Consider the following 24,727-nt stretch of genomic DNA (forward strand, 5'->3'; position numbering starts at 1 on the left):
GGCAGACCGTGCACAGACCGTGTATTACCACTCTTGATGAACACACAATCTGAAACATGATCTGGATTCGCCTTTCAGTTGTCTCGTCTTAGCTTTGCTCTTTGACTATTGCTTACTCTTTGAGGAGCTAATAGTGACAAACAACAATAAATAAGACTGACAAGACAGAATGACATGCACACACAGAGCGCTTGCTGAAATACGCGAAGCTGAAGCCAGCTGCGCGGCGCATGCCTTCATAGCTTCCTGGTCGTTTACGTCACCCCGCCCGTGACGTCACGCTCTTTTATAAGACAGATAACATATGATATTCAGAGTCGCTCACGCTAAACGCGTTCCCCAAAGTGTTTCTACGCAGCTCGAGTTCCTGAAGAGGAACAATAATCCATGCTTGACATCAACTGAAGGTTTTACATTTCTATAACTCATTGAAATTGTATATGCAATACAATTTACAATGTTTTATAAGGAAGTTAACTCTAATGGGAGTACTGACTCAAAATAAAAAGCAGTTCCTTACATAACACATAAACAGTGCTCGCATAACAGATAGGTTCCATCTTTCATAGAGAATCACATAACACTTGAGTCAATGCACACATCTATGAGCGGATGCTGCGGACACTGTGGCAGTGTGACAATTGACAATTTCTTGAAATAGAAATAAGAAAGCAAAGAAGACAGGCAGTGGGAAGGTGTTTCTAGACTGTTGATGAGAGTGGCAGAACAGCCCGTGTGCACATTGTTTTATCAACTGCTTCTGTTATCATACTCCACTACGACAGACTGAGGTACCACTGTACCCTGATCTCTGATCGTGAGGGCCTACTGAGGAATTTATCAGCGAGTATGAGCACTGTACTTCCAGCCTGAGTCCCCCTGCCTGCATTAATGTATTGCCCACTGACTTCAGCCTCGCTGCAATGCAGGACTTTTTTTTTTTATTAGGAAGAACAGGGAGTGGCGCCTCTCTGGGGCTCTCGCATTCTGTGTCTGTCTTTGTGACATTGAATACATTTGTGTCAGTATGAATCAGTTCAATCTGACAGCTGTTCTGTATATTAAATTCTGCAATGCAATGCAATACAATAACAAAGACTGCATTAATTTGATCAAAAATACAGGAAAATGTGGATTACCATTAAAAAAGATTTGTTGTTACAAATTTTTTTAGTGCCTTCTTCTTGCGAAAAACAGTCGATACTGACAGTAAACACATTTGATACAAATTATTTCAGTTCCAAATAAACACTGTTCTTTTGAACTTTAAACAGCAATAATATTTAACATTATTACTTTTTTTACTGTATTTTTGATCAAGTGAATGCTGCCTATGTGAGAAAGAACATTAAAAATAATAATAATAATAATAATAATAATAATAATAATAATAATAATAATAATAATAATAATAATAATAAATCCTCTAAACCATAAACTTTCGGAAGGTATAGTGTAACAAATGTTGAGGGATTTTGAAACAGCCATTCAAAACATTTCACTGGAACTTCTTCTGAATACAACACAAAGATTCAATGCCGGTTTTGTAGCAAGGCTCAGTAGAACAGTTGCAAATCACTGCATCCTGTTATGCTCAAATTGTACACAGCATAAAAAAAGGAAAATAAAAAAAGGTACACAAACTGAACTTATTGCATACATATGTCAGTGTTAAGATGCTTATGTAGGTGCCTGGGAATTGCACAGGATGTCATGTAAAAATGTCAAACGCATGCATACTACAGTACATGCTTCGTACAAGCAATCGCATTTAGGTTTTAAGAAATGGCTGCCATATACTGTACAGTAGTAGCCTGACAGTTCAGAGCATTGAGGAATCCGAACTATCCAGACTGCAGACATCATCAGAGTGATTGTTTAAAGTTGAAACAATTTCTGCTCAAGAATTTCATAAATGTGGGAAATGTACAACTGATTTAGAAGTGTTAAAACTGAGCTCTACTTTGAAAAAGCGGTTTTACTTTGAGAGCAGCAAGATTTATGAGCCTCTCTCCGTGTGCCTGTCTCTAAAAGAATTTCTTTGATGTAGATTAAGAGTAGCTGTCAGTTAAACAGTTCCAAAGGAGTCAAAGTGGCTGTGGTAACAAGACGCTGTAAGAACAGCAGTCAGATGCCGAGACTTTCACAAGGTCAAAAAACAAGCCATATGCCAATAGCAATAATTACACATACCCACACACTGTAAATGAGAAAAATACAAAAGTTCAGTGTATTTTCCGAATAACAAATTATTTAGTCATCTTTTCATATTTTTGTCAAAGCACATACACTGCAGGAACTCAAAACTGTTTCTGATTGCGATTCAAAAAATGGATCCCTATTGAGAGAAACTGAAAGAGAAAGAGAGCTTGCTTAAGCATATGTTCAGAGAAGTGTTGTTCACTAGAGGAGCATCCTGGAGTAAGCTATCCGTCAACAGAGAGCTACAAGGGAGGACTTGACAGACACATTTATTAGGAATGGGATGACAGATGACACATAGCTCAAACTGGTGTAAAGGCATGTGTGTGGAGACTGCTAATTACATAAGAACAGATATTTAAGAGTATTAGTTCAGTGCGGTATTTTCCCACAGCTCCAGTATTATTCATCTAGTTTCTTAACAACTAAAAGGCTGTACCTCAGATCTTTTCCTCTTTGTGTTCTGTTTATGCTTTTATTGTCATTTTGTTTTCAATCTCTATTTCTCTCTCTTTCTAGTTTTCAGAGGTGGCAGTATAGGAGCTCAAGCACTCGGTGGCATCTGAGAGGTGTGCCTCTGGGGGAGAGGTCTGACAAATGCTGGGTTTAGTTCCGTGACTGGCCCCATGACTTTATTTCTTTCTGCCCATGTAGAAAAGATAGCAGAGAAAAAATAAAGTAGTCACGTGACATGAGCACTACATGTCTGTAGTCAATGAGCATGTATATTCTTTTGAGATATCCTTTTGAAGCAATACTAGTCGTGGATAAAAATAGTGTAATTTGTAAATTTGCGAATACAGATCTATCTATATATAATAAATTAGTCACATTGATGCATTTAACCAAGTGTAAAAAAAAAAAAAAAAAAAAACCTAAACATTCATTTATAAAAAAAATAAAAAATAAAAAAAAAATCTGCATTTAAATTAATATGTAACCACATTTTAAATCACACCTCAAAACTAATAATAACATTCAAACAATAAAATAAAATCACCAATCATATCCCATGAACTTGGTAAGAAGCAGTCTAACCAGGAAAAGCGGTCTAACTAAAAAAAAAAAATAAATAAAAAAAATAAAAAAAAAAAAGCAATTTTTGGATTACATTGGTGCTAGTATGTGATCCTTATTCTGCAATTTGTTTACACTTTACCTATGCAGGAGCGCCAGAACCCCCGCCACTTTCAGCACTTACTTATGTCAATGGTTTACTCATTAATAACTATTAAGTTATGCGAGTATAACATTTGTCTTTCAACATCAGCACAGAATAATTAATATTCATAATCTCTGCCTTTTCTTTAGTGATATCACAAGCCATCCCTTTTTAGCATCCTTGCCCACTCTAAAACTCATTCCCCTGCAGAAAGTGCACATTTAGATGTTCCAGGTCCTTAGAGAATGAGCCAAAAGTTCACCCATGTACCCTTGAGCAAGGCTCCTAACACTAGGTTGCTCCAGGGAGCCTGTCCCTGTAATAAGATTGCTGCAAGTCACTTTGGATAAAAGCGTTCTCTAGATGTGTACCATCACAGAACGATGGTACCAACATAGTAAATCAGATGCTTTTATCCAAAGTGCTTGAAGTACACTCATTACAGTGACAGTTCCCTTGGAGCAACTAAGTGTCTTCCTAAAGGGCAGAATGGTGATAGTTCATGAATCGCCTGTTGCGGTGCTCAAACTAAGAACTTTTTGATTACAAGCCCAGAACCACTACGTCATCCTATTAATAAAAAAAGAATAATAAAGGGAAAGGTTAGAGAGTGTAGGAATCATCAGTTGTCCTCTGTGCAATGCGGAAGGATATACAAGTGCTCAGGAGGCTAAAGGCAATGGAAGACACTTTTGAGGTTAATCTCTACTGTATATATGAACTAGTTTAATCTGTTCTGCGGCACAATTGATGAATCTGATAGTGATGCTAATGCATTAGTCAGAGCTCTTACTGGATGGCTAAAGCTGCATAGTTATTCTATGCATTCCTGTGTAGCATAAAGACCTGCTTATGCATTTATGCAAAGCAGCATAGTGAATGGTACTTTCTCTCTCTTGGTTTGTCTTTCTCTAAACACTCAAATTAGAACAAATAAAGAGTTTACCACAATTTCCATTTCTGTCTACCTGTGAACCGTCAAGCATTTTTCCTATACGCAATTTCATACACAAGTCATTGCAGGTTATGCTACCTATTGTACGTCTCACCTCATATACAACCCGAATTCCGGAAAAGTTGGGACGTTTTTTAAATTTTAATAAAATGAAAACTAAAAGACTTTCAAATCACATGAGCCAATATTTTATTCACAATAGAACATAGATAACATAGCAAATGTTTAAACTGAGAAAGTTTACAATTTTATGCACAAAATGAGCTCATTTCAATTTTGATTTCTGCTACAGGTCTCAAAATAGTTGGGACGGGGCATGTTTACCATGGTGTAGCATCTCCTTTTCTTTTCAAAACAGTTTGAAGACGTCTGGGCATCGAGGCTATGAGTTGCTGGAGTTTTGCTGTTGGAATTTGGTCCCATTCTTGCCTTATATAGATTTCCAGCTGCTGAAGAGTTCGTGGTCGTCTTTGACGTATTTTTCGTTTAATGATGCGCCAAATGTTCTCTATAGGTGAAAGATCTGGACTGCCGGCAGGCCAGGTTAGCATCCGGACTCTTCTACGACGAAGCCATGCTGTTGTTATAGCTGCAGTATGTGGTTTTGCATTGTCCTGCTGAAATAAACAAGGCCTTCCCTGAAATAGACGTTGTTTGGAGGGAAGCATATGTTGCTCTAAAACCTTTATATACCTTTCAGCATTCACAGAGCCTTCCAAAACATGCAAGCTGCCCATACCGTATGCACTTATGCACCCCCATACCATAAGAGATGCTGGCTTTTGAACTGAACGCTGATAACATGCTGGAAGGTCTCACTCCTCTTTAGCCCGGAGGACACGGCGTCCGTGATTTCCAACAAGAATGTCAAATTTGGACTCGTCTGACCATAAAACACTATTCCACTTTGAAATAGTCCATTTTAAATGAGCCTTGGCCCACAGGACACGACGGCGCTTCTGGACCATGTTCACATATGGCTTTCTTTTTGCATGATAGAGCTTTAGTTGGCATCTGCTGATGGCGCGGCGGATTGTGTTTACCGACAGTGGTTTCTGAAAGTTTTCCTGGGCCCATTTAGTAATGTCATTGACACAATCATGCCGATGAGTGATGCAGTGTCGTCTGAGAGCCCGAAGACCACGGACATCCAATAAAGGTCTCCGGCCTTGTCCCTTACGCACAGAGATTTCTCCAGTTTCTCTGAATCTTTTGATGATGTTATGCACTGTAGATGATGAGATTTGCAAAGCCTTTGCAATTTGACGTTGAGGAACATTGTTTTTAAAGTTTTCCACAATTTTTGTACGCAGTCTTTCACAGATTGGAGAGCCTCTGCCCATCTTTACTTCTGAGAGACTCTGCTTCTCTAAGACAAAGCTTTTATAGCTAATCATGTTACAGACCTGATATCAATTAACTTAATTAATCACTAGATGTTCTCCCAGCTGAATCTTTTCAAAACTGCTTGCTTTTTTAGCCATTTGTTGCCCCCGTGCCAACTTTTTTGAGACCTGTAGCAGGCATTAAATTTTAAATGAGCTAATTAAGTGGATAAAAGTGTAAAATTTCTCTGTTTAAACATTTGCTACGTTATCTATGTTCTATTGTGAATAAAATATTGGCTCATGTGATTTGAAATTCCTTTGGTTTTCATTTTATTAAAATTTAAAAAACGTCCCAACTTTTCCGGAATTCGGGTTGTATAACAGATTAATAATTTTCTAATTAGTTATTTACACAATACAATCACACACGTCAAACCATAAGCATTAATTAAGCAACTCTGAGAGAAAACATATAAAGTACAGAAATGTATTTGCTTTTCCAATGTTGAATAATAATAATAATAATAAAAACATATATATGATTGGTGAATTCACTATTGCCAGTAATCTTGAGGCAGACCAGGTTTCAGTTGATTGAAAGGACGGTTTCTTTCTTGTCTGCTTTCTTGGTCTTTCTATAACTTTACAATAAGGTTTGATTATTAGTTAACTTTGATATTAGATCAAACCCCGGAAGTGACAGTGGAAACGCGACTGGCCCTGGCACGCACTAGCACACCCAGTTTAAGCTCGACAGTGGAAACGCGTCTATTGGCTCAGTGCACCATCTTCCTGCAATCTACTAATAAAAACCCCAAAACTATTTGTAATTCATTTTTAGGCTTTATTGGGCTGTTTTGCTGTTATAAAGACTGCCAGATGTTCTGTAAGGTCAGTAAACAACAGAACAATCACAGCATGTGAGTGCTGCTCACAGATCACTGTCTGAAATTAAAATACATAATGAGAACATCCACCATATGCGCAATGATTTAACATCAAAAACATCAACAGCTTGGTCTGCAACTCGCTTGGAATCCTCCTTGATCCCTTGGCAGGTTTTTTTCTGGGTATCTTAAACCCCATTAAAGTAATTAAAATGTTATTTGTTTTGTGATGAGATTCTAGCGACATGTTGTAAAGGTGAGAGGTGGTTTATCAGATGCAAGAGCATATGGAGCTCACCAGCAGTGGAAACAGGAAAAGGATCAGCCACAATTACTGGGAGAAGACAGTGGAGTGGAGGAAACTAGGGTAAATCAGCGCTATCAAACACTTTTCATTTACTTTAAACCACTTTGCTGTACCATAAAATCTCCACGTGTCCGTGAGGGAAACATCTTGCCCCGCCGCCCCAGACCATGATAGATAATAAAATAAATGTCTTAAGAGGATTAAAAATGCTTGGCCTGGTAAATCTGTATACAGCTGGTTCCCTCAGCCGACACGTAACTACAATACATGTGTCAGGGAAAGTTTACAGCTTTCCAAATATTGGTCCAGCGAAGCGGGTGACAGAAGATGTGGGACTGCGACGGCCATTGGGTTCAGCGATGTGGAAAGGAGCGTAGAGGAGCAGAAATGAGGGAGGTGATGTACGACTGCTGGGTCTGAAAATGCGCTCTTCGAATTTACAGTCTTGGTGAAGTGGGTGGGAGTGGGAAGATTTTAAAAGATGTTTTCCAATTATAAAAGACTGTACAAACCGGGGGGAGGGTAAATGGTGAATGTTCATGTGCTAACTCCAGCTGTATGTGTGTGTGTGTGTGTGTGTGAACCGCTTCTTAACCTCTGCGCTGACTGATTTATACACCCACTAACACTCTCCTGAACTCCAAGAGTGTAATTAAAGCAGGCTGCTCAAAACGAACATCCATTCCACATTAGTTGCTCTCTCTGTGGATTTACTTTGATGTGGGGTAAAGAGGGTCTTCTCTCAGTGGGGGCAGGCCAAGGAGGTCTATAATACCTGGAGAAGGCAATCTGTTAGCATTAATATTCATCTTAACTGTCCCAGGACCACCCGGAAGTGTGTGATTTAAAATCTGCTACACTTGCTCATGGCCCCACTTTTTGAGCCATTCAACACAGAACGCCATCTGACAAAGTCCATTTTCAGACCCTTAGATTAGATGCTTTGTTGGGAAACAGGGACTTAAATTGTTGCAATCTGGCATTTTCTTCTTGGTTTGGTTCACTGTTGGGTTAGATTGCCTTCTCACCACAACTGGACTGCTGCAGAATTTATTCTTAATTGGGCCGAGACCAGCTTGTTCCAAAAGGTATAGATATACAAATACTGTTCACTTCTATAACTTATGACTGAGAGACACTGCAACATGCAATATGGCAGAATTTGCCCCCTATTAGTGAAAGAGCCAATCGCTTATTGGAAAAGTCATTGCGTCACTGCAGCAGTTGTTAGAAGCTCTGATTCCCATAAAAACCTGAGACTCACTCAATGGTTAGTTTAGCCTGAAAAATAAGCATTTTTAATGCTATTTGAGCATAGGGAACAACATTTATATGGCAGACAATTTCAGTTTTGTTGCTGATTTGATATATGCAATTTAATTTTGAGTTTGCCCAGGAGTTTTTGAGATTTCAGGATTCTCCCATTCATTTAGATAGGACTTGGTCATGGATGCCCGGAGACATTGCAAATATGGACACTGAGTGAACAGACTTTCCTTGTAAGGGACTTTGGCTTGTTCAGACGATCTTGGACCAATTGTATTGGTGCAGCTATAAACAAGATTGTGGTGTTCATATAAGCCTTTAAACAAACCAAATTAAAGAGGAAAATGTGCCAGGTTCTGAAAAAAACTTGCCAAACAAGATAGGTGTGAAAATACCCCAATGATGCTTTTGACTGGCCAATGGCACCACAAGCATGCAAACAGTCTTAAACCTTTCATGAGTAACAGGGAAACAGGCAGACAGGGAAAAGTCAATTTCAAACTTGAATAACAAGTTTTGAATGGTTGAAAACAACAATCTTCTAGGACATGTGAAGAAATCTTACAAATGAAAGGGTGAATATGGTGATTGTATGCTCTGAAAGTTGACATCTTGATGCTTAGAAAGTAAGGACAAATTTTTTCCCTACCTGACTGTGTTGTATGGTGAGTTTATGAAAGGAATAGCTCACCCAAAATGAAAATTCTGTCACCGTTTACTCACCCTCGTGCTATTTCAAACATTTTGGTAAACAATATACTACCTGCTCTTTTCCTTATAATAAAAGTAGTAAATGGGTGTGGGTGCTGTCAAACTCCAGAATGAAAAAAGCACCATAAAAGTGTCAGAAAAGTATGCCAAGTCTTCTAAAGTAATACAGCAACATTGTGTGAGGAACAGAGTAACATTTATGATGCTATTGATCGACAATCTTGTCCTAACTGGGCTGACAGGAGTGCCTATGTTTCTCTTAACCAGTGAAATATTTACCTAGCCTTGTTCTTTAATTTGAAGAGCAGACAGAATACTTCATTTCCTTGATGCAAATGTCAGGTAATAGTATTGCATAATAGTGTAATATAATGTTGATTTGCTTTTACATTTACAGCAAAAACTCTCTTGATGGGAATGCCAGTTTGACAGGAATGCCCTTCTGTCTAATGCCTTGCAGTTTTATGTCTATGTTCTGTTTTTAGTTTGGATCAGTGCTGACCGATCTGACACTTTGTTCAATTGTCATGGTGATGGAAAGCGAAAAAGCATTAAAAAAAACTTTACCCTGTGCTGATTGCTGAAGTCAAGAGTGTAGACCTCAGCTTCTTGAGTTAGAGACATACTGGTGTTTGATGCTGTCATGCACGACAGTCAGATGTTCCAAAATGTGAGGTGTTATTTATGCGTAAACTGTTCTCAAAAGACTTATCTTATTGAACACTGACTAAAAATAAAACAAATAGTTCAGTGGTGTGCATTACAGTTCCAGTTTTTATTTGGAGGTTTGAACACACGGAGAAATGCTGGGTTATCTCAACCCAACTTTGGGTCGAATTTGGACTAACCCATCTTTTGGGTTTAAACATTTCATGTAAAAATGGTTGGGCTAGTCCATATTTCACCCAAAGTTGGTGAATCCATCTCCAGATTCAAAGGCAACATTTTTATGTTTCCTTGTTCAAATTCTAATAGCTGTATAGTGTAGAGGGACTCACACAGAAGAACGGAAGAGCTTCAGTGAAAAACGACTTAAATGTCAGTCTCTTCCTTACACAAAGCTATCACAATATAGTGCACAAGTCATATATACAACTTTTATGATACTTTTATGTGCTGTTTGGAGCTTGACAGTTACAATCACCATCCTCTCATCCCTTATTTATGTCCTTTTGTGGTTCCATGTAACACAATGTAAAATCAAATGACAAGAGATAATATATCACTTTATTTCAGTGTACTTATTTTTTTTCTAGAAAGACAGCAGACAGAGGACTGACTCACCTGTCTGCGAAGATCACGGGTCTTCTTGGTCATCTTGTCAATAGCTGAATTTAACAGGTCTCCTTTTTCCTTTCTTCCAGTCTGCAATAAAAGGGGAAAAGGTGGAGAAATGTAATATTGCCATATCATGTCCTGCAAGCTCACAGCAGAAAAAAAATGAAAGGGTAACAAACAAATTAAAAGAGATAGGTTTAGTCAAAAATGCTGTTGTCTGCCTTGAGTGGGGTTTGGTGTAGGTTTTTAAGAACCTCTTGAAACTGGAAGCCTTTTAGTGGCTCTAAATGTAAACAAAACAGGGATGGAATAAAGCATGTGCTGCAAAAAGCAACAATAGGGTGTGGACAGGACCAACAATAAAAAGACAGAACATTATAGACCACAGTAGCAGATTTTGGAGACACACTGACATGAAGGAATCTTCCGTGCTACATCTCTCCTCCACATAAATGGCCGGCCACAGGCAGACCCTAAAACATCAGGGATTAAATCTTTACAGCAGTATAAAAGCCACATCATGGGGTGCTGAAGGGGAAGTCGTGGCCTAATGGTTAGAGAGTCGGACTCCCAATCGAAAGGTTGTGAGTTCGAGTCCCGGGCTGGCAGGAATTGTGGGTTGGGGGAGTGCATGTACAGTTCTCTCTCCACCTTCAATACCACGACTTAGGTGCCCTTGAGCATGGCATCGAACCCCCAACTGCTCCCCGGGCGCCGCAGCATAAAAATGGCTGGGTGTGTGCTCACAGTGTGTGTGTGTGTTCACTGCTCTGTGTGTGTGCATTTCGGATGGGTTAAATGCAGAGCACAAATTCTGAGTATGGGTCACCATACTTGGCTGAATGTCACTTCACTTTACTGAGGACTCCATGATGAAGCTGAAAGGAGACTGTAGCATGAAGAAATTATATATAAAATATATATACTAATCTAATCTTTTTATTTACTAATCTTATATACAATTTTACTAATCCAATTGGCTGGCTTTATGAAACATTCTGAAATAAAGGAGCAAATATTCCATTATTTATTGTTTTATAAATCCGCCTGAAAGGTATTGGGTCGATCAGAAAGAACTAATGACTGAATTTATCTTGAATCTATCAGGTTAGTGGAATCAAATCGATGAAAAAAAAAAAAATAATTCTTTGAGGCACTTAATAGCATGTAAACCAGCCAAACTGCATAGTTTGCTTTTTTTTAAGTCTGGGAAATAAATTGTATGTTTTAGTTTGGGTTGACAATCTTTGTTTTATGTTCAAGAAAAATCCCTTTTAGAAAAAGCTCACCCTTAGTGGCCACATAAAAGGTATATTTCGGTCAGACCATCTCTTGCTGTTAAAATAGGCATTTTCTTAGCCAAAATAAGCTGCAGTGTGGACTTGACTTGATACCATGAGGGAAAAGTCCAGCTAGTTTAGGAATGTCATGCACCATATAGTCTGAATGCCCCTGTTTGCTTCCTGTCTTATTGTTCCAGTGGCTGTTGCCCTCAAAAATGGAATCTCTTTCCCCTGTCAGAGTGAGCTGGTAAAATGTGCTCGGGTTGAAATGAGGATGGTAACACTTGTTAACGAGTAATTAAAGATTTTGCAGTGGTGGCGGCCATCTCCCTTAGGTCGGATCTGCCAGACAGCTCACAGCTGTCTCCTTTATGTCAGTGTCAGAGAAAACTCTCACCGTAGATGACAACACACATCCCATCTCTCTCTCTCTCTCTCTCTCTCTCTCTCTCTCTCTCTTTCCCTCTCAGCAGTAAGACTGCAGGTTATTGCTCCATACAAACACAAACAGTATCCTATTAAATATGGACAGCAGGGCTGAAACAACTAAATGCCTGCAAGAATTTTCCAGAAAATGATACAGTGGTCAGAGTGTGTGAGAACATGATGATGGTGCAATGCAGGGATGTTTAAGAGGCCATTTGCAATCTATTTAAAGTGTTTTATTAGGAACACTGTCTCAAAATGATTGAAATAATTGCTCGGAATCTCACTTCTTTTCCAGTAGAATAGCTTCTTCCAATAAATCCTAGAAAATAACAGTCAAACAAACAATTAAATGAAGATTATATATATAATATAAATAATTATAAAATTAACCATCTTTATCATAAGTTTTATTTCTTTTTTTTTTAATTTTTTTTAACAATGTTAAAAGGTCAGAATCAGTCTGAATGGAGATTATTTTAGCTGCATAATGATCCATGTGCAAAGGTTTTTGGCCAGGCGTGAACTGATATCCAAAGCAGACTGTTAATTGGGCTATCCACATTCATTTGGAAGATGACCCTCTGAATAAGTACTGGATACTGAAGACATCATAACCTTTACCAGAGACACCATTTCAAATAGTATCCATGAAAGCAGCAAATGATTTTTAGGTACCATGGAGCGCAATTAGGAGGCCAAGCATTAACCCCCCTCTACCTTTAGCAAAGAGAGACAGAGAGAAAGAGAAAGACAGCTATGAGCATATCTGAAATCAAGCTCTCCTAACACAGTGCAGAACTTAGAGCAGGGACCTACATCCAGTGTTGGGAAGGTTACTTTGGAAATGTAATAGGTTACAGATTACAAGTTACCCTATTTAAAATGTAATAGTAGTGTAACTTTTTCAATTACTTTATTAAAGTAATGTAACTGATTACTTTTGATTACTTTTTGATTACTTTTAAAAATCTCTAATAAATGTTTATTTGCAACCGTTAATAATTTTCAAACATTTACACCATGCAGGTTTAACCTTAAAGTAGAGCTCAATACTGTCAGACTTTCACCATCCTTCATCACCTGAATTAAGATGATCAAATTTGAACATCCACCACACAATCAGACTTTAGTTCTGCATTTTACTTTAAGATTGATCTGAAGTTCAATGCAAATTTAAAATTATAAGAAATTGTTTAGTGAAACTTTTTTTGAAACCAAATCTTTGCATAATTCCAGGAAACACTGCTTCTAACAATAGTTTGGAAAGAAAAATAGTTAATTAAAAAATAATAAATAAAATCATATACATCAACTCAAATATGTTATATCTAATAAGCATACCTCCTATTCTGTGTACTAAAATCCTGAAACATTGCTGCTCTTTGTATATGATGATAGTTTTCTCAAAACAAGTTAAATGCTCATGAAGTGATACATGATAGAGATTGTGTTTATATGTTCATGTACTAATATATTGAGACGGCAGAGGTTGAAAACACTCTGAGCTTCAGTAGGCCTATGTATAGTAAATGAAACCACATGTCTGCATCAATTTACATGAGGGGTGGACTGGGAAAAAAATTCAGACTAGGAAATCTCAAACTCATACAAACAAATTCATGGACAACATTTTTTTTTTTTGTATGGACCTCACATAAAAAAGTTTTAAATATTTAGTTTGGGGACATGCAAAATAATTAAAAGTTCTCTCCTGAACTGCACCTTCACTTCCATTTTTCTTTTCAGTCTCTTTATTTTGCCCTGTTATCCATCTCTCTCATGACTTTAATACTCAAGATTTAACAAAACTATACTTTCTAAATTGCCTACATGTCAAAATGAGTGCATCACTTCAATATATTTATAGAAAAATCCTAATCCTAATCCTAATCATGTTTTTCCCTTACAAAAATTTACCATGCTTTTATTATATAAAAGTACATTAACCGTGTTTTATTTATTTGCAAATGGATTACCATTTGTATTTGTTTTTAAATAAATAAATGTGTAAAATAATTTTTAATTTGTGGCATGGTTTAACAATAGTAACCTTTTGTCTGGATTTATAGCAAAATATTAAAACATTAATTTTCGTAAGGTGTAGTTGTCTGTCGTAGCTTCCCCTAAACCTAGAATACAATCTCATTATTTTTCAGCTAAATTACTACTGTAACATTTCAATAGATAAAATTAATGTCGTTTATACAGTATTTTGAGTGAGTGTGATCAATGTGCTGTGCTTTTTGATTAAGTGAACAAAAACAAAACTACAATAGCATCTTTACAGATGAAACCCTGAACAGAAGTGGCGCTTCTTTACTCCAGCTGTGCGCTTCAGTCCACTCCGGTCTCTCGCATTGATTACTCGGAGTCTGATCCAAACCGTTTGGCGGAGGCGCGGAGAGCGCGCGAGTCACGACTAACCGATCCATGATTTATTAGAGATTTAATTATCGAATGGCGGATTCGGAAATGATTTTATACATTCGGCAGGCAATTATACAATAATAATATTAAAATAGCGGGACAAATCGTCTGCCAGGCCACCGGGAATTGTCCCGGTTCTCCAGATGTCCGGTCCACGCCTGTTTTCCACAGACACGCAGAACGTGCAGGATTCATAATGTCTTTTGTGGCTTAATATTTACAGACACTAGTCCATGCTTTGATTCAAGTGTACTGACCTACTTTTGATTTATTTGTCCAAAATGTGCCATATTCTGTCCGCGTTAGGCAATAGCAATCCCGTTTTTATGACTGGATTCTATGAACCAGACTATGTTTCTGCATCGCGGAAATTATAGGGCAGTGTGTCTCAGAAGAAATCATTATCCAAATCTGTATGTGGATGTGTAAAATATTCATATGTAATCCCCTTTGTAATCTTTAAAAATTTCATAAGTAACTGTAATTTAATTACTCATTTTTTCTTAGTAACTGTAACTGATTACAGTTATATTTATTTTGTAATTAAATTACGTAACGCCGTTACATGTAACTAGTTACTCCCCAACACTGCTTACATCAGCCCTGTCTGAAACTCTCAATTGTCCAACAAACATCAATTTCAAACCAAGGCACTCATAGTGAACAGCATCACAAACCAGCCACTGCTTTAAGACATATACACTGAGTATATATGTATATATGTATATGTATATAAATATGTTTATTTTATTTTAGTACCACTGGCATTTTTTATTTCACTTTTTTTATTGCCTCTGCTTATATTGTGTGTACTGATGCTTTGATAATATTGTATGTGAAATATTAATTATATACTGATAAAGTGCTTTGAAATTGAAACCGGAAGAAAGAGTGAGAGTAAAAGAGAGCTAATTCAACAGATGTTTCAGCATGGACATCTGATTCAAAAAGCTGATTCATAGAATGTATGAACAAATTAATTTATTTTTCCTTCATTGTACCGAAATGAAATCTTTCATCAATGCTTACTGAAAGAGAGGCATCTGAGCAGAGAATTGAAAATCTGAGGCAACAGTTGAAACAGCAGAAACAGTTGTATTTAGCCTGAGTGTTATGAGATTGCTCAAAATTAATGATCATGTTGCCAAGCAACCGTCCTCCAGTTCCGCCTAGATGTTATTAATACATGGGCACTGAAAAAGCTGGCTCATGTTAAAGTGGCTAGTTCAATCAATAAATCAATTAAACTGGATGAAGAGGCCAGCAAATCTCCATGGAAATCAGAATCAGCAAACCCAAGAGAACAAGACACAATCTAAAGACATTTCCCTTTGTTCTACTAGTGCACCATGACAGGCCAATCATATGTATGGGACTCTAATGCATGGGTGTCTCACAAATATGGCCTTCAGAATAAAAAAAAAAAAAAAAGCTTTTGAAAGCATTGACTGGATTTGCATCAGATGGCACAACATTCATAGTCACGAAAATGGCAGGTGTTGCGTAGTTACAAGAGAAAGTTCTCCTAAAGCATGAATTCGGTAGCAAAAAGCCTGAAAAAGAAAAGAAAACAAGGTATCTTTATATATCATATAAAGAAAGATGAATAAAAAAATAACAGAATGTAAATTAGTATGTAGAGAATAATCTAAATAAGCACATTTTGGTCACAAAATTTATATTCCTCTGTTGTTTTACTGCTTAATTTCTGTGAATTTTAATTCACCTAATTCCTCTTCCTGCCATATTAATTCAGAATTCAATTTAACATCCTGTAAGGTGTGACTAATTTATTCAAATTCCAGCTCATGAATTGAAAGGGTGCCACGTTTTAGCTATCCATATTTTGTCCAAGGTAAGGCCACAACAAAGCTGTTACAGACTATCATGAAATTTGCATCACGGCCACACAGAGGACTCGCCGCGAACATATCTACATATACTCTTCACAAAACTCTCAAAACATTTTACGGAATTTTAAGGAAAGACAGGGAGAATGAAGATACAACGGTCTCAAATCCATTTTCTCAGACTTTCAGATGCCTCTGTACATATTCAGACTTTCAGATGCCGCTGTACATAAAGTTTAACTGCCAATGGTTTGCACACATATTCTCCCCATAAATGCCATTTACACTGTATTTACTTTGGAGAATGAGATGGAGAGGAAACTGAGACTACAGCATCAGATCAGAGTCTACAGAAACTGACTTTGAAAAGCCATCAATGTCTTGATGCTTGAAATGTAATGCATTTTCCTGCTACTGAATATTTTCACTCTGAATCTGTGATATTTGACTGTATACTGTTTGACTGACATTTACTGTACATTGTCTACTCCAAAATCAATCAAAATTATTCTGTAAAATAAATTTATAATAGTTAAAGAATAAGGTAGCTTATATTCAGAATTGAAAAGGATACCCAGATTTTCATATCAATTTCAGTCTTCAGAATTTAGATAAGTTTGTGATGCCTTATAGATTTTCCTTCTCAAAATGAAACAAGCTTGCATCCAATCTACCCCTCACCTGGCCCAAGGCATCTCAGAAGCAAGTGCAATTCATACTGTGTAAATACAAAAATCACTGTTGGGCTCCTGTGTAACACGATACCTTGGAAAGACTGCAAATATAAACATAGCAGAGGAACGGCTAACTGGACCTGATTAGCTGATTATTATTATTATTGTTTAAACTTACATTTCAGGATTTATTATTATTCTGATAAAGCATTGATTGATTGATTGATATATTCTATACAATGTTGTTTTAGACCCCATTGACTTTCATTGTGTTTGGACAAACACAGCTGAAACATTCTTTAAAATACAGTATCTTCTTTTGTGTTTTGCAGAAGAAAACATCTCATTCAGCTTAGGATCAACATCAGGGTGAGTAAGTGATTTTTGTCACACATGCCTTTTATTATTTTTGTTTAAACTTACATTTCAGGATTTAATTTCAGATTCAAATTTCTGTTAACTTCGATCCAGTGCCAAAATAGAGTTTTAGACGCAGTCTGCTTACGTCTGCAGAGCCCAGCCCAAGACGCTGCAGCATCGTTACTCAACCCCCTATTGCTTTCAGAGCCAAATGCTAATGTGTCATTTACCTATCACTAGGAGGGAAGGTTTAGCTGGGCGTCAGACCCAAGTAAAGCAATCTGCTTCTTTAAAACCTGTGCAGCGGGGGTGTAACTACACAATGCAAAAATGTATTAACAATTCAAATTTATATTACCTGATGACCTGATGTCTATCCAACAGTCAAAAGTATATATTTTTTAGCAGCAACCATACCCTTTCTGAATAGTTTTAGCTTGAAAATGTAAGATCAACAAACAGATAGCCCTTAGTCAAATGTTAATTGGACAGGAGCTGTATGCACCCAATGGAGACCAAAAGCTCATGAAAATACTGGCATGCAAGCCTGTAGCATTCTAGTAGTATGGTATCTTATTACAGAGAGCACTTTAGTTACACTTTCTTGGCTGCTGGTGGCCAATGTGCTCTGCAGCTGACATATGAACCTTAACAAACTCATGGAATCAAGTCAAAGATTAGCTTTCAGTCCATGTCCATCAGCTTTAAAGCCTTGTATATGCAAGTGTAACTGACAATTGAAATGTTGTGGTATATATCTAACAAGACTTACAGGCATACAGAACCATTTGTCTAGTGGAATACTCTCTAGAATGCCTTTTTAAAGGCTGCGATGTGACCTTAAAGCTTCACCCCAATTTCTTTTTTTTCAATAGGAAACACAAAATCAAATAGCAAGCCATTTTTGTTGCTGTTCTGACTTAAGAAGAATCTGAATGAACAAAATTCTGAATTTAATGCAATGAGTGTAATGCAAATCCCAACTGGCTATTTCATATGCTGCCCCTATGAGCACCTGAACAGTGCAAAACTTATCTTACTCAAAAATACATTTACTTTTTCTTTCTTCCAATTAAACTCATGTAAGTCTTACAAGATAAAATGCAATTCCAAGTTTTAAGTGAACCAATGAATAACTCTTATTAATGAACAAGTCCCTAATCAAATCAGATTTGAGACATTGATTATGTGACTTAATTTGTACAAGATTGTCATGCTTTTATTGAAGCACAAGATGTTATTTGGAACATCTCAGTTCATTCACAACTTCAACAGTTTTTCTTCTTCTGCTTCTTCTTCTTCATTTTACTGTCAGATGAAAGTGCCTCTTGTTAAATTTGAGACACAAGCACTAACCAACATCAAGATTCTGATGGCATGTATTATAGCACAGGACATCTGAATCATCCACTCAAACACCGAAAATAAAAAGCAAAAGCAAAAGGGGGAGACTGAGAGAGAGAGAGAGAGCGAGAGAGAGAGAGAGAACAATTTGTTAAGTTTACTCTACATAATAGGAAGTCAGATCATAATTAAGATCTGTTCAGCTGCAAAGCTGTAATTCACAGGAAGTGCTGATTTGATGGGACCGTTAAGCACTGCCGTGAGGTCCACAATAGTGAGACTATTGTGATTACAAGATTGAGAACAGAATCGAGGGAGGTGACGATAGTTTCACCCTTCTGCGTCGAAAAGCATTGCTGTCACACACAGGCTGTTTCAGGAGGCAAAGCACAACTCCATTGTCTGGTGTGTTTTATCAGAAGTAATCACTGATTTCATAAGAGCGAGTTGCCCAGTGAGTGAGCTAGAGTCCTGAGATGAAAAGATGATTTTAATAAGGGTATTTAGGTGTAATTATACACCAGCTCAGACTTGATGAGGGTGAGTGAGTAAGGCACAACTGTGCAGAGTGTGTGTGGGTTTGTAAGACAAATCACACCGTGAATTCTTCCCGTAATCACTCCAGCTGAAGAGAAGAGGAAATAAAAATCAAAAGTGAGATCTCTTTAACATCTTTTTTTTTTCAGACAGAAATGAGTTTACTTTAAGATCGAATGGAAATTTTTTCTTGAGTCTCCTGCTTCTCACATTTGTCTCCTTTAAAGTTTTAGAAGACACTTCATCATCATCACACTGTGCTCAGATTTTTCTCCCAAACAAAAGATTCTGGTGGTCTCATATTTGTCTCTTCCAGTGTTTCAAACAAGATCTCAGTAACATCACACACTGTGCTCAGATTTTCCTCATACTGTACACTAAAGACTCTGGAGCTCTCAAATTAGTCTCCTTTGTCTCATTTGTCTCTCAACAACTTTACAAAGTGTGCAAATGTCATATGTCTCAATATGAACACAATCATTTCTACCATATAATATGTATTAATAATCAAATTAGTCAAATAATATTCAAGATGGCGTCATAAGTCATTTATGTGCATTTCAGTAAAGAAAAGCTTACTCTTTTCTGTAAATCAGTTTTGATAAAGTACATTACAGCCAGTTGTGTCTAAGCACATAAACATTATCCTATAAAAAGTAACATTATCCTTATTTCTGCATGATTTCTCTCTTAATATGAGCTTAAACTCTGAATTACAACCCCCCTCCCCCCATTTCAACGTGATCTCATGAGAATACGTGTGTATTTTTACGTTAAATGTGGTTCTACCACACGTACATTTACTTACGTTTTCATGCACATAAAAACGTACAACTTAGACGTATTTATAGCAGTAAAACGTACAAATACTTACGTGTTAGCAGCTTAAAAAAAAGTACATAATCTAACGTAAAGTTTGAATTTATATGAATTCCCATGTATTAATATTAAAATCGTGGCTTTAATGATTTAAATCTGTTGTATTTAATTGTCATATCAATTAATGTTTTTATTGAATTTATTGAAAGCAGTTTACTCATCTACTTAATAGGAAATAACATTTCTGTGCATGCTGCAAACCATAGATACACAAAAGCACAGCATAAAATTACAAATCACATCCATTTTATTTGTTTGCTGTACTCCATATCTTTAGAATCCAGATGTTTGCAAGGAACATATCCATATCAATCGATCTTCATCTTCATTCTCAGCAACAGCGTCCGTCACAGTAAAGCCCGCGCTCGTTATGATTCGAATTTGAAAATAGCGCCAGTGCGCCACAGGAACGTTACGACATGGTTTACGGCACTAATATCGAACTCTCATTGGTTCTCACATAATTCGTCACAGATTGCGACATGTCATGTTTCAGTTGATATACATTTGAAATCAGTACTGCTACTGCGCCAGTGCGCCTTCACGGAGAGAAGACAGATTCATAATTTCACGGATTAATAAATAAAATTATGCTCTGTACCCTATAAAAACTATTACCTCCAGAGAGGACTGCGACTGGAACTCATTATCATTTAAACTACTTTTGGTACCACTTTTGATATTTTTTTTGCAAAAATAAATAATTAACATTATGTTTGTTTGTCTGTTATTTGTTTATTTATAACAGTAACGTTATGTAGTTTTAAGAAATGGTTATGGGTAGGTTTAATGGTAGGTGTAAGATTAACGTTAGTGGCTCAAAATAACGTTTTAATGTTATATTTTTACTAAAATTGTGTTTTATTATGTTTTATTCTTTTAACATTCTGTATAAAATGGGTAGGTTTAGGTTCGGGTGAGGTATAGGGATCTTACATTTATCAAAAAAAAAATTATAAAAAGGGAAAATATACATAAATATTTAAAAAATTAATCCGATACGCATTGAAAAGCAGCTTCATGAGCAAATTTCTATGGATAACTGACTGGTCAGAAAACACGTTCTATCTGTACATATTTGAGGTTGTTTTTACGTAAATTTCGATACGTATCGAACCTGTAATTACGTCCAGATAATACGTAAATGACACTGTAAATACGTAAAGGCACATACGTATTTGACAGTTTTAATTTACGTCTAAATATGTACGTTTTGATTGTGAGATCAGGCTGCCCATTTAGAGCCTTTTGAGTACAGTTGGTGCACGCTTTGTAAAGTTGCGATATTTTATAAAACTTTAAAAGACAAATATAAGAGCCCCAGAGTCTTTAGCTTGAGAGAAACCTGAGCTCAATGTGTGATGTTATTGAGATCTCTTAAAAACTTCTGAGGATACAGATGTGAGAGATCCAGTGTCTCTAGCTAAGGAAAAAAATCTGAGTACAGTGTGTGATGATGATGGGATCTCTTCTAAAACTTTAAAGGAGACAAATATGAGACAAAAGTGTTACGAGTTTATGTCTCAGGAGACAAGTTTGAGAAGAAGGAGACTAAAGCAAAAATTTCAATCTTAACCTAATTTCTGTCTAGGAGAAATATTTGAGATGTTAAAGAGATCTCACTTTTTTTTTTCTCTGGGAAGTCTCCATTTGATGTTTAAGTCACCTCATGTCTGTCTAGCAGAAACATTTGGGATGTTAAAGAGAACGTTTTATTTTATTTTTTCTCCCCTCTGGTTTGCTTCAGTGTCATTCATCTACACCATTTCAATCACAATCAATACAAGCATTGTGATATTAGAAGTTGGTTTGTGCAGACAGTGTTTTATTGCACAGTAATTTAACAGAGGAAAGCATTACATATTTACATGCATGCAAAAATTGGCTGTACAAGACAAACCTTTTAATTAAAAAAAAAACCATAAACACTGGTACACTAGCAGGCCCGGCTCCTAAATCAAATCACTGAGGGTGCTCTCTCTCTCTCTCTCTCTCTCTCTCTCTCTCTCTCTCTCTCTCTCTCTCTCTCTCTCTCTCTCTCTCTCTCTCTATTATATACATATATATCCATTGCTATGGTGCAATGAGCGCTACCTTATAATCACTCATCTTAGTTCATTGCGACCTCACAAAGTTACATTATAATCAGTGAAGTTCTCAGTGCTGCAAAATGAATCTCTAATTTACATCGTCTCTACAATTTTTTTTTTTTTTTTTGTAATGAGATGATTCGTGCTGAACACAAAATCTGAAAACCAAAAACTTGAGCGGTGAGTGGATTCTAACTTAAAAGCCTCTGACTGTCTGTTGTGTTCAAGAAATCAACAGATATATCTGTGACTGGCTTTATTGCTCAACACTGCACAAACACATTGAATAGAAACCGGTATCCAGACCGCAAACTATAATGCACTGGATAGTTTGATAAATTTGCAATGAAATGCTATTATTACAGCTTTAACTGAGGGTGTTATTGATTTAGTTGAGCACTCTCTAGCACCCCGTTTAACCTGCCATATACACTAATTTTACATTTGTTAAAAATAAAGTATTGATCTGATACTAAACATCCTGCACATATACAAGTCTTAGAAATTGTGCTGTATATAGAGTGCTGGGCATTGAAGATAAATTTAAACTAGTATAGAGATTACAGCTAGACAATAAAGAGATCTCCCTTGTTTCTCACAGTCCTTTCTCATTTTGGACTGCTTTCTCTCAGATATTTCTCATGTCTCAGTTGTGTCTACTTTTATTTCTCCTAAATAATTTTAGGAGAAACATCTGAGACACTGTTGAAACTAAAATAAGAAATACATGATAAATCACAATTTAGTATCCTAAATTTAGAAAGAACAAACTGAGCAATAAAATAGCCCTGTAATGGAGTCTTGATAGAGATTGCAATAAAATAATGAAGATATGTTCTGTTTCTTCCACCACATTCTCAGTATTAACTTTTTTCCACAATTTCTCAAGTCTTATTTGTGTCTACTTCTATTTATCCTAAGGAATTTTAGAAGAAACCTCTGAAATGTTGTTGATACTAAAATGAGCGATGAATGAGAATCTCATCTAAGTTTCCTGAGCTTAGGAAGATCATTTACTGAGCAATAAATGTTTCCTCTGGGTTTCTTCAAGATTGTTCAACTCTTGGCTCCATTTGAAGGAGATTCAGTTATGTCAATATTTTGTTATGTCAATCACTACATATGCTGATTTAGACATTAGTTAGTTTGGGGAAATCTTTGTAAAATTAGTAAAATTATTTTTTTTTTTAAAGAAATTAACACTTCATAAATGATTAAAAAAATAAAACAACAACAACAAAGCTGACAGTAAACAAATTTTTACTGTAATGTTACAAAAGATTTCTATTTCAAATAATTTTGTGCAGATCAGCATATTAAAATGATTTCTGAAGGTTCATGTGACTGAAGGCTAGGGTAACGGATGCTGAAAATTTTGAAATTATATTGTAATAACATTTCACAATAATACTGTTTTACTGTATTTTTATCAAATAAATGCAGCTTTGGTTAAAAAAACAAAAAACAAAAAAAAAACATCTTTATTCAAAGTTTTGTGCTCATGTTCCAACAAAAGCAGTAGAGTCGGCATCTATCCGACAAATTATGTTTATCAGAAATAGATCACTGCTTTCATAATAGATCAAATAAACAATAGTGTCATTCCACTATGACTGTACAAGAAATACGAGAGGACAGCGTACCTGGAAAATACATTTACAACTGTCCTTTTGAGCTGAAGTTTCCTGAGCTTCTAGGAGTTTGCAAAACAAATTAAATGTGACTGGTTGATGGATGTGTTCATTTTTGATGGTCCCCTGAAAATACAGGAGACTTACCGGGGATCATAATGTGGTGTAATGCAGACGTTTAAAAATAGACATGACTTGATGCATGGAGGCAGGGAGGGGCCGCGCTATGAGATCTGAGGCCGGAGAAGGAAGAGTTATTAGGCCAACACAAAACTGATTGTCTATTCCTGCTGCAGAGCTAAGCACATAGCAGCCATGCAGTCTGAGGAAACATGAACTGAATGGCAAGTGGATGCTTAGGAAATTTAGAGAGAGAGAAAGAAAGTGAGGGAGGTCAATGAGAATGAGTTTACAGGGGAACAAAGACCTACACTAATGAATGAGAAAGGTTAAGAGGGATAAGAAATAAGTAGTATGGGCAAGTTGCTCTGTTTGGAGGTTGTGGTGGTTGTGGTGGTTGTGGAAGGCCTGAAAATAACTATTTGTCAGAAACAACAGGATACTATTTTTGGAATAGAGCGCTCGAAGAACTAGGTCAGTGACACGAGCAACTCATTGAGAGGAACTAGGCAACAATTCCTCTTTTCTAGTATTGTTGAAGCACTCATTTCATTTTAATGGATTATATATTTACAAGCAATTAAAAATTGGTTTATATACAACCCGAATTACGGAAAAGTTGGGACGTTTTTTAAATTTTAATAAAATGAAAACTAAAGGAATTTCAAATCACATGAGCCAATATTTTATTCACAATAGAACATAGATAACGTAGCAAATGTTTAAACTGAGAAATTTTACACTTTTATCCACTTAATTAGCTCATTTAAAATTTAATGCCTGCTACAGGTGTCAAAAAAGTTGGCACGGGGGCAACAAATGGCTAAAAAAGCAAGCAGTTTTGAAAAGATTCAGCTGGGAGAACATCTAGTGATTAATTAAGTTAATTGATATCAGGTCTGTAACATGATTAGCTATAAAAGCTTTGTCTTAGAGAAGCAGAGTCTCTCAGAAGTAAAGATGGGCAGAGGCTCTCCAATCTGTGAAAGACTGCGTAAAAAAATTGT

General features: G+C 36.5%; 1 protein-coding gene across 1 annotated transcript in view; it reads right to left on the reverse strand.

Annotated features, from left to right (window-relative positions):
• The window catches only part of LOC132142624 (catenin alpha-2), a 405,218-nt gene that overhangs the window by 70,736 nt on the left and 309,755 nt on the right, over positions 1 to 24,727 (reverse strand). Inside the window, exon 8 of the mRNA XM_059552628.1 lies at positions 10,103 to 10,183. Within this exon, the coding sequence (XP_059408611.1) occupies positions 10,103 to 10,183 (81 nt within the window). The remainder of the gene's footprint in view (positions 1 to 10,102; positions 10,184 to 24,727) is intronic.

This window comes from Carassius carassius, chromosome 6 (genome assembly GCF_963082965.1).
Source record: "Carassius carassius chromosome 6, fCarCar2.1, whole genome shotgun sequence".
Taxonomy (NCBI): Eukaryota; Metazoa; Chordata; class Actinopteri; order Cypriniformes; family Cyprinidae; genus Carassius; species Carassius carassius.